General features: G+C 46.7%; 1 protein-coding gene across 1 annotated transcript; it reads right to left on the bottom strand.

Annotated features, from left to right (window-relative positions):
* Window positions 1–5140: 5140 nt before the first annotated feature.
* On the bottom strand, window positions 5141–7576 carry LOC109733988 (protein FAR-RED IMPAIRED RESPONSE 1-like). The gene is made up of 6 exons (XM_020293199.1): window positions 6722–7576; window positions 6339–6613; window positions 6103–6263; window positions 5425–5477; window positions 5288–5330; window positions 5141–5169 (listed from the first exon to the last, which is right to left on the bottom strand). Exons 1-6 carry the CDS (start codon window positions 7574–7576, stop codon window positions 5141–5143), a joined length of 1416 nt encoding a protein of 471 aa, XP_020148788.1.
* Window positions 7577–12007: the final 4431 nt, after the last annotated feature.

The following is a 12007-nucleotide window of genomic DNA, read 5'->3' on the forward strand; positions in this document are numbered from 1 at the left end:
CACTCGAATAATGACAGCCAACAAAGGCATTTTGAAAAAATAGCTGCCACTTTAATATCTCAAACGTTTGTAGAATTCAAACCATGTGCGTTCTTTTAACCATTCACGTGACGCCATGTGTCTTGGTTTTTAATGGCTGTAGGAGGTGCCGTGCGGACAACTGCTTGACCTTGACTGAACGGGAGGCGTGCGAGTGCAGTCCAGTGCGCAGGCTGGCCGAGAGGCGTGCAAGCTGTCCTCCAATGCGCACGCTCACCGAAAAGCGTGCGAGTTGTACGCTGTGCAAGCTCACTGGGAAGCGAGCCCTTTGACTTCCATGGCCGCCCACCTTCCTCTCCATTAATGGCGCCCGAGCCGCTGTTTAATACGGGCGGCCTTACTGTTCGCCTCCCATTCCCCTCCCTCCCGCAGACCTCCACCAACGCCATGGCGCAGAACGATCATCTGCCACTAGTCTTCAAGTTTGGTGAAGTCGACTCCGAGCCAGAGGTGATAGAAAAAAAAGGAGGAATGGGGCCTCATGGACATGGCCCAGAACGAGCTGGCCGCGGCGATTGCTGCCCCCGCTCCCGTCCCAGCTCCCATCCCCGCGCCTGCGCCAGGGACCATCCCCGTAGCATTGACGGGCTGGTCACCGAGCAATATCGCAGAGCTGGAAGCCGCGGGCGTCGGCGAGGTCTCCGTGGACCCGCGCTAGCTCGTGTACATGCAAGCACCAGCGCCTGTGCCCGTGCTCGTGTGCACCCCTCCACCCACCGTGGCGCCGACCCCCGTGTGTTTGGCTGCACCCGCCGCGCCCGTGCCCGTGCCTGTGCACGCGCCCCCCTCAGCGGCATGGGACGCTGCCGTCGACCGCTACCTCTCAGCGGCGCTAGTTGCCGTCCTCCCGTGCCCCGCCGGTCGATCGCGCGACGAGATGATGTTTGATTTACAAGTGAAGAACATTTTGTGCTGTCTTGAAGACTTCAACAACGGCGTCCCGGAGGACGATAACGACAACGGTGGCGCGGCACGCCGCCGCCAGAAATAGTTTTTTTGGGGTTTAATACTGTATCTCGAATTCTCGATCATATGAATATAAATTCGCAGTGTGACTGAATGAAAGATATGGTTTGAACGAACTTGCGTTTTTCTCTCTTAATGTACAGACTTATCAAATGATTTTAAATATAAAACACTCATCGCAAATGTTTTAGTTAGAACACCCAGATGCAAACCGACGGCTTCCCCAGGAAGCCAAGGAAAAATGTGCCGAGCAGGATTTCTGCATCCCTTCAACGCAAACGGTTGTTTTGCATGACCCGTGTGCAACCACGTACAAACAATTGGGTAAGATTTGCATATCTGTCATTTTGGGTATGTTGCCATTTGTCAAACTGGAAAGATTGACATTTGTTTATCTAGTAACATTGCCATTTGTCAACCTTGTAACACTGCGATTTGTCAAAATATGCAGCTAAAAATCACTAGCACTATCTAATTTTTGCAACTAAAATCACTAGCACTGTTCATATGGACACCACTAGCGGGCGTGAGTTGATGGACGCATATGCAAATGTACCATTGATTACATACAACAAGTCATCAGCCCACAACGACAACGAGCATACACGTTGGATTATAGATCATTTCCAACAAAACATTCTAGTAAAGTTTTTCTCACACACCAAATAACAAAGCGATGAAATGAACTTCAGCTCAACCACTCGTTGGCATTGGAAACACTTGCTTTGAACCAGAAGTGATTCTCTAGGAAAGGCCAGCTACTGTCAATCTCAAGACCAACGCGGGACTGATCATCCAGGCTGAAGCAGCCTATGTCAGGACCCATATTGGGACGGTAGGGAAGCATAGCAATGTCCGAGGTATAGATATAGTTGCTTCTCATAAATGGTAGTAATGTTGTGTCAACAGCAGCTGGATCGCCTTCCACCATCATTGGATGGTTTTGTCCAAGGAAGAGCGAGTTTCCTCCAAGACTTTCAATACTGAACCAGGGAGAAGGTGTTGGCGCTAGTACACTAGTATCCATCCCGAATACCCTGCAATGGATGTTGGAATAGGTCCGGAGAGTGCGACCATGTGAGACAACACCTGCTTCCTTAGTAACATCAGCATTGCCCTGTATACAGACAAGAAGAGGTGATCCATAGGAATAAGTTGCCAGGCGCCACTGAGTATATGGGTCCAGCTCGTGATCATCAGCATCATCATCTCCCCCTTGGTTATAAAAATTTAAAAGTATAGGTGGTGGAATGTTCACAGGACCTTGGAAACACAAGAAGGTTAATTAATTAGTAAAGGGAGACTAGCTAACCCGCATGCATGTGGATGAAACAATTATAATTACGGTGGAAGACAAATGTACCGAAAGCATGATGATTCCATGCAAAAACAGTGCCACGAGTGGTGGCAGCAAACACAAGACCCTCGTATTGAATTGCATCACAGTACTCATCCGTGTACAGAAATTGATTTTTGAGCAATATCCATCGCGGCGTGGAAGTAAGGAAGGCAACAAGCTTGTCGAAGATAGCAACAACCTAATAGTTCGTGTAATCCCCAGAGCGGTTGGGAACTCAACAAATTGCTATCTTCCATAGACGACAGTCACCATGATCGTATTTGAACTCACGTAGAATACCGGTGTACTCAACCTCTGGGCAGTCGTCTGAGATTTTTGGAAGTGGAACCCGGTGATGAGTGTACACATTCACAAGTTCCCACTCGCAGTTGTACCCAATATAAACAACCCAATCTCCATTTGCGCCTGCCCAAGACTTGCCCTCAAGCAATGGCATCTTAACATCATACGTATCATTATCAAGCGGCGTCAACTTGCACAAGGCGAGGCTTCCCTCTTCCCCGCGCCAGTCAGCAGGGTCACGGCGAATAAGATAGGGGAGATCAAACCGCTCCTGGACCCTTGGGTTCCTTGTAATGATGTTATTAGTTGAGTCGAGAATGGTCTTGAACGAACCTGCCATGCTAGCCGGGGTGATGACGTCGCACCGATCAAAGAGTTCCTCCACCACGTCATCTTTCAGATCAGGGCAAGAATAACGGGGTCGTTTCCGGCCTGTTCCCTCCATGGAGAAGATGATCGAACATGGCAGAAGGAAGGGTGAAGGCAAATGGAGGGAGGAAGAGCATGCGACAGCAGTTCCAAATCGAGAGGGAAAGGCGAAGAGGCGGTGGACGGTTGCCATGGTACACGAAGAGGCGCCTGGGGAGCGAACAGTTGCCACAGAGATCACACACTGACGACAAGGGCCGAGTGAACCGCATGCGTATATCGCACACACCTTGATCTGGCTGACCGTTTGTTTTGTGTTGCCTAATCACAAACAGTTCATCCGAGTGAACCATATGTTGTATATCGCACACACCTTCATCTGGCTGCCTGTTTCTTTTGTGTTGCCTAATCACAAACAGTTCATCTGAGTGAACCGTATGCTGTGTATCGCACACGCCTTCATCTGGCTGCCCGTTTCTTTTGTTCCTCCTCATCGCAAACAGTTAATTGAACGGAACCGTATGCCCTTCATCGCACACGCAACTAAAACCTGAACCGTGTTTGATGCATCCGTCATCGCAAATGTTTTGTACATTTCTGACGGTTTTCATACAGCACCGTTTGCGATTATTGCATCCACACAGTTTCTTGAAGGGTCTCTCATCGTAGTGTCGCGTTAGCAGCATCCTGCAGTAGTGATTAGTCACGTTGCTTGCAAGGCTTATAGTGATGTGCATTACCGACAGGGCCCAGAGATACCTCTCCGATACTCGGAGTGACAAATCCTAATCTCGATCTATGCCAACCCAACAAACACCTTCGGAGACACCTGTAGAGCATCTTTATAATCACCCAGTTACGTTGTGACGTTTGATAGCACACAACGTGTGATTTTTCTCCTTCGACCATGAGAGTATCGTGGTCACTTCTTACCGTAAGGTGGGCTTTGGGGTTGCTCAAACATCACCTGTAACACGGTGATCATAACGACAACTTACAGGTTCATCGAAAAGTTTGACAAGTGGCCAGATAGCTCAATAGTGGAATTGCTCCTCCGATGATGGAGAGATATTTTTAGGGCCCTCTTGGTGTGACAGCATCCATTATCGTCTGGCCAGACAGAGGTGACTATGTCACTGGGACGCCGGAACACAATAACGAGAAAAACGAACAAAATCAGTAACGAGGATTTTGGTATAATGTATGCGGATTTCAGTTCAAAGATATACATGCCCCGTATTCCTAGAACAGCAGCAATGGGATACCACCATATCTTGTGGTATTTGTTAAGTGAATTGTGGCACTATACGAACATCTTGCAAACCGAGGAGCAGTTCACCTGGTCCTCTAGTGGCTTTCATCCTTTTTGGTCATCATGTTCGCGCATTCTATTGTTGCTTGAGCTACACTATTTTGCATTCTGATGGAGGGTGACTAGAATGAGATCAGTATGTGTGGTGAGATCATGCGATCCAGCTACCCGAGCCATTGGATTAAGAGCCCACGGTACAGATCCAGAAAGGTAAGTTGCGCTAGAAATTTTTGCATGAACCTCCTCGTCATATGAAAATATTGCAGGCTGAGCTCCCGCTCACATCCCACCCCAAACCTGATCCTCTCTCTCACCTGGACCAGCACGCCGCCGGAGTGCGCCACCGCAAGACCATGAGCGTCCTTGCCCCATTGTGTTTCGCTGATAGTACCAAATCAAGGCACGCCACGTCCGTCTCCAGCCAGCAGGACAGTCATCACTACCGACGCCTTCATCGGCTCCAATTGCAGGGGTGCCCGATCCAACCCATCACTCGCCGCCGACGAACGAAGGGCACCAATCCAGGGTGTACGTAATGTGACCGTAGCAGTCGGGAAGCGCGGGATGGAGTAGACTAGAGCAGGTCGCATCCACGCTCATCGCTGTCGCGCTCATAGGAGCTAGTGGCAGCAGCATGCGCTGGCCGTCGCGGGTGCTCTGCTCTCGGTTGATTGCCCATCAGCGCATCTTTCTTATGCAGGGATAACTCCTGTCGATCAGTGCCATATTCTTGTTGAACTTATTTCCTTCTTTGTTCAGTCAAATTGTATGGTATATTCAGTTTTGGAATATTTCTTGGAGTTTTTTTTAAATCAGTTCTTGGGGTTGAGTTCCTGATGACCTAAAATCCGTGCAGTAATCATGGTCTTAATCAATCCATATATTGTGCATTTGAACTGTTGATTGTGAACAACTCTGTCACTTGCACAAAGTAATTATTTTGTTTTGTTGTAAATTACCTTGTTTCACTCCATTTTCAATTGAATCTCTGATGGTCTTAAGCTGAATGCTAATCAGCAAATTGATAGAGGTTTGTGATTATTTTGATATATTTATTTACGGGATTTCCAACGTTTACTTCTGTGCAAGAATTTACTATGACGGCCGCAGTACACCTCTGCTCACCTGTTCCTCCAAGGATCATCGCTCCTGAAAGCAAATGAAATGGATAGCAAATCAATGGCTATCCATCGGAAGAAGATCACGCAACAGGTTCTGTACGTACTTCCAGATTGAATATGATGATGCTCCAGGGAAACATCAACTTCCAGTTGTACCAACCGACTGAAACATCAACTTAGCAGTAAATGGAATAGTTATATTTACAAGACACACGTCAGAGATGCAATGGAGAACATACTTAGCCCATTGAACCAGTATTTCAAGTCATTGCTCAGTACATGTTAGCTAACATTAAGAATGTAACTGGAGAAACCATCACATAGTATCTCTGATACAATGATTTTACACGAACACTTTCATTTTTTATTTGGACACCTACGACTGTCATGCAACACAACTTCCTTGCATGTGCCGCAAGTGCGTGGAACCCGTACAGTAACCCCTAATTTGACCTTCTCTGACCCTGCCTTCTTGTCTTTGTCTCGATGGCCCTTAATTCTCGAGCATGTACCCCTCGCATTCATGTTAGTCGGTGTTAGGATATCAACTTGGGTGGGGATAGTGCTACCAACGAATGGTTCTTGCTCTTCTTCTGTAGTCTGAGATGCAACAGGGGCAGATTGCAAGATAGTGGATTGGAGATTGCACAAACCCGTATTAAGTAAGTCAAGTCCTCTGCTCGATTTTTTAGCACATCGGATGATATCTTCTAATTTGTTTCGTGCATCTGATATCTTTCTTCTTGTATCCATGTCAATGCAGTCAATGGGATTATCTTCGAGTGGATTCCCTTCATCGTTGTAGACAACATCCCTTCAGAGAAAAAAGGAACATTGTGACAAGCCTTAAATCTTTCTAAATTTTCTGTAACTATGGAAGAAGAATTACCTTTTGCACATTCTCTCCCATCTTTTGAGTACATAAAAGGTTGGAAGCTCATTTATCTTTGCACCCCTCAAGACACGTATGATATGGCGAGAAACAATGCCCTTTGACTCAAAGAGCTTGCAAGAACATTTATCAATCATGGTTGTTGTTTCCAAGTGTACCTCTCTTACCCTATTTTTCGGATGACTTTGATCGCTAATGGACACAATCTTCAAATTCCCCACAGTTGTGGTCTCCTGGACATCACAATGCTCTCTAGCAGCAAATACTTCTGACTGAAACAAGGCAAAGACCTCATGAGTGAATATTATGCTACCTTGTCTTTCCACTTCCCAACATGTCAACAATCTAGGTGTCGTATGTATGCTTGTGTGGTCAGCAACCAACTCCTCTTGCCTCTGACTTTTAATGGTTGTGTCAAACCTAAGCCAAAACTCAATGAAAGAAAGCTTGCGCCGGATGAAATTCTTGAAAAATGAGTTTTCACTCTCTGACCTAGAGGTGGTTCTAAGAATACCAGCTAGGGGAATGTCCATGAAATATGCCGGCACCCTTGACCCACGGATCAGGTAACATTTTACAAACCACTCATTGTTATGCAAGCCAAAATCTAATATTAAAGACTTCCAGCATTCTTCAAATTCTTCAGGTGTTTCAGAATTCCACACACAAGAATCCAATCTCTTATAAAATAGTTCATCGCTTCTCAATTCAGGAGAGACCTTCTCAGGGACCTTCCTCATAATGTGCCACATGCACAAGCGATGCTTGGTATTAGGTAGAAGTGCCGCGATAGCTTTCCTCATGCTACCACACTCATTTGTTATGATAACTCCGGGTGCAACCCCACCCATGCATTTAAGAAATACATCAAACAACCATATGTAGTCCTTGGCCGTCTCATTGAGTAAGAATCCAGCACCAAGAAAGACGCTTTGCATATGATGGTTGATAGCAGTAAAAGGTGCAAAGATATAGTCGTACTGGTTAGTGTTGTATGTGGAATCAAAGGACAACACATCATGGAAATGGCTGTAGTTTTTCCTACTGGTTGCAGCTGCCCAAAACAAATGCAGTAATGTACCAGCTTCATCTACTTCATAGTCAAAGAAAAATTCACGGTTGAGTTCCTTGAGTCTACCAAATTGGTCCACTAGCATTTTGAGCATCACAATTCTTGATTTTGTTTTTGAACATAGAATAGTAATTCTGCAGGACTTTCTTGCTGCATCCGACATCTGGAAACCCCCCTGCACTCACATGAAGTAGCCTATATGCTTGGGCTGGGCCTATGCTTGCTTTGTGGCAATCAAATAGCATTAACTTCACCTTGTCACTTACTTTCCTGTTCGACCTTATCAAGTGTTGCTTGCTAGGAGACACTAGTTCGTGATTGTGGTGTTCGACCATTGAGGCTATCTTGTATTTCCCATTACTGTCCGATTGACATAAATGTGAGCTCTAGTTACTTTGACCTTGCGTCTTTTATTTGAAGGATTTTTATCCAAGAAGTCAACAGTCCACTTATCTTTTGAGGACCGGTATCCCTCCCTTGAGCATAGGAAACGCTTCCACTGACACTGGTAGAAAAAGGCCCTTTAGTCCCGGTTCGCAACAGCCTTTAGTCCCGGCTGTGCAACCGGGACTAAATATGCGCGACTAAAGACCCCCCCCCTTTAGTCGCGCCTCTTACGGACCGCGACTAAAGGCTTTAGTCCCGGTTCTTGTGGCTGACCGGGACTAAAGGCCTGTCCACGTGGACGCCCGTGGTCCGTCGGGGCGGAGGACCTTTAGTCCCGGTTCTCGTGGCCACCCAGGACTAAAGGGCTCCTCCGCAGGTTTAGGGTTTTAGCCCCCCTAAACCTGGTTTCTTTTTAGTTTGGAGTGTTTTATTTCTTTTATATTATATTTTGTGTTTTATTTTAATTTTGATAAAGTTTCAGTACACATATTCTACGCTACTATATACATGCATATGAAATTTCAAACAAGAAGAATTCAAGAGGAATATATAATATATATTCAATCTCGGGTGACCATATACAACTTCGAACAAGTTTCCATACACAATTAGGATGGATGACCATATACAACTTCGTACAAGTTTCAATCTCGGGTATGCATATAAATTTTCTTCGTCCTCGGTATAGTGTTCTCCTTTAGGATTGATGACTTCCCTCATGAAAAATCCTGCTAATTCTTCTTGAATTGGTCGGAAGCGAGCTTCTGGACTAAGCCTCCTCCGCAAGTTATCCGTCGCGTTCCGCACGCTATCCGATGCCTTCCGCTCAGAGGTGTGTCTCCGGATGTTCTCACAAACATAGTATCCACATAGATTGGTCCCCGGTGGCTGCTTATCCACATTAACTAACCTTCTGAAATCTAGCTCATGTTTGAATTCACCGACAATTTCTTCTGAGAACCGTCTCCAAACCCTACAGGGCAAAGAAAATTAAATGAACAAGGGAGTTATTAGTTACTTGATATTAGGAAATGAACGAAAGAGACCGATCGATATAGAGCTCAAATGATTGAAAATAATTACTTTCGCAGCATTTTTCTCATGTCGGCCCAACGCTTTGGATCCGAATCCATAGAGTCCATGATTAGAACTCTGGAGGTGTGAAGTTCAATATTTAGCAGAATCCAGTGGAACCTGCGGACACGTTACTGTTGGAAATATGCCCTAGAGGCAATAATAAAAGGTTATTATTATATTTCTTTGTTCATGATAATAGTCTATTATTCATGCTATAATTGTATTGTCCGGAAATCGTAATACACGTGTGAATACATAGATCACAACCTATCCCTAGTAAGCCTCTAGTTGACTAGCTCGTTGATCAACAGATAGTCATGGTTTCCTGACTATGGACATAGGATGTCATTGATAACGGGATCACATCATTAGGAGAATGATGTGATGGACAAGACCCAACTTAAGCATAGCATAAAAGATCGTGTAGTTTCGTTTGCTAGAGCTTTTCCAATGTCAAGTATCTTTTCCTTAGACCATGAGATCGTGCAACTCCCGGATACCGTAGGAGTGCTTTGGGTGTGCCAAACGTCACAACGTAACTGGGTGACTATAAAGGTGCACTACGGGTATCTCCGAAAGTGTCTGTTGGGTTGGCACGGATCGAGACTGGGATTTGTCACTCCGTATGACGGAGAGGTATCTCTGGGCCCACTCGGTAATGCATCATCATAATGAGCTCAAAGTGACTAAGGCGTTGGTCACGGGATCATGCATTGCGGTACGAGTAAAGAGACTTGCCGGTAACGAGATTGAACAAGGTATTGGGATACCGACGATCGAATCTCGGGCAAGTAACATACCGATTGACAAAGGGAATTGTATACGGGATTGATTGAATCCTCGACACCGTGGTTCATCCGATGAGATCATCATGGAACATGTGGGAGCCAACATGGGTATCTAGATCCCGCTGTTGGTTATTGACCGGAGAGGCGTCTCGGTCATGTCTGCGTGTCTCCCGAACCCGTAGGGTCTACACACTTAAGGTCCGGTGACGCTAGGGTTGTAGAGATATATGTATGCGGAAACCCGAAAGTTGTTCGGAGTCCCGGATGAGATCCCGGACGTCACGAGAGGTTCCGGAATGGTCCGGAGGTGAAGAATTATATATAGGAAGTCCAGTTTTGGCCACCGGGAAAGTTTCGGGGGTTATCGGTATTGTACCGGGACCACCGGAAGGGTCCCGGGGGTCCACCGGTGGGGCCCCGGAGGGCCCCGTGGGCTGAAAGTGGAGGGGAACCAGCCCCTAGTGGGCTGGGGCGCCACCTTGGGCCTCCCCCCCATGCGCCTAAGGTTGGGAACCCTAGGGGGGGAGTTCCCCCTTGCCTTGGGGGGCAAGGCAACCCCTTCCCCCCTTTGGCCGCCGCCCCCCCCTTGGAGATCCCATCTCCTAGGGCTGCGCACCCCCCTTGGGGGCCTATATAAAGGGGGGAGGGAGGGCAGCACACTACAGCCTTTGGCGCCTCCCTCCTCCCCTGCAACACCTCTCTCTCTCGCGCAGAAGCTCGGCGAAGCCCTGCCGGAGAGCCGCTACATCCACCACCACGCCGTCGTGCTGTTGGATCTCCATCAACCTCCCCCCCCCCCTTGCTGGATCAAGAAAGGAGGAGACGTCGCTGCACCGTACGTGTGTTGAACGCGGAGGTGCCGTACGTTCGGCACTCGGTCATCGGTGATTTGGATCACGGCGAGTACGACTCCGTCATCCACGTTCATTGGAACGCTTCCGCTCGCGATCTACAACGGTATGTAGATGCACTCCCTTCCCCTCGTTGCTAGTAGACTCCATAGATGCATCTTGGTGAGCGTAGGAAAATTTTAAAATTATGCTACGATTCCCAACAGTGGCATCATGAGCCAGGCCTATGCGTAGTTACTATGCACGAGTAGAACACAAAGCAGTTGTGGGCGTTGAGTTTGCCAATTCTTCTTGCCGCTACTAGTCGTTTCTTGTTTCGGCGGCATTGTAGGATGAAGCGGCCCGGACCGACCTTACACGTACGCTTACGTGAGACTGGTTCCACCGACTGACATGCACAAGTTGCATAAGGTGGCTAGCGGGTGTCTGTCTCTCCTACTTTAGTCGGAACGGATTCGATGAAAAGGGTCCTTATGAAGGGTAAATAGAAATTGGCAAATCACGTTGTGGTCATACGTAGGTAAGAAACGTTCTTGCTAGAAACCTACAAACCACGTAAAAACTTGCAACAACAATTAGAGGACGTCTAACTTGTTTTTGCAGCAAGTGCTATGTGATGTGATATGGCCAGAAGATGTGATGAATGATATATGTGATGTATGAGATTGATCATATTCTTGTAATAGGAATCACGACTTGCATGTCGATGAGTATGACAACCGGCAGGAGCCATAGGAGTTGTCTTTATTATTTTGTATGACCTGCGTGTCATTAAGTAAACGCCATGTAAATTACTTTACTTTATTGCTAAACGCGTTAGCCATAGAAGTAGAAGTAATCGTTGGCGAGACGACTTCATGAAGACACAATGATGGAGATCATGATGATGGAGATCATGGTGTCATGCCGGTGACAAAGATGATCATGGTGCCCCGAAGATGGAGATCAAAGGAGCATGATGATATTGGCCATATCATGTCACTATTTGATTGCATGTGATGTTTATCATGTTTTTGCATCTTATTTGCTTAGAACGACGGTAGCAAGTAGGATGATCCCTTATAATAATTTCAAGAAAGTGTTCACCCTAACTGTGCACCGTTGCGAAGGTTCGTCATTTCGAAGCACCACGTGATGATCGGGTGTGACAGATTCTTACGTTCGCATACAACGGGTGTTGACGAGCCTAGCATGTACAGACATGGCCTCGGAACACACGCAATACACTTAGGTTGACTTGACGAGCCTAGCATGTACAGACATGGCCTCGGAACACGGAGGACCGAAAGGTCGAGCATGAGTCGTATAGAAGATACGATCAACATGGAGATGTTCACCGATCTTGACTAGTCCGTCTCACGTGATGATCGGACACGGCCTTGTTGAGCTCGGATCATGTTTCACTTAGATGACTAGAGGGATGTCTGTCTGAGTGGGAGTTCATTAAATAATTTGATTATATGAACTTTATTATCATGAACTTAGTCTAAA

The sequence above is a fragment of the Aegilops tauschii genome, chromosome 5, assembly GCF_002575655.3.
Source record: "Aegilops tauschii subsp. strangulata cultivar AL8/78 chromosome 5, Aet v6.0, whole genome shotgun sequence".
In the NCBI taxonomy this organism is placed as follows: domain Eukaryota; kingdom Viridiplantae; phylum Streptophyta; class Magnoliopsida; order Poales; family Poaceae; genus Aegilops; species Aegilops tauschii.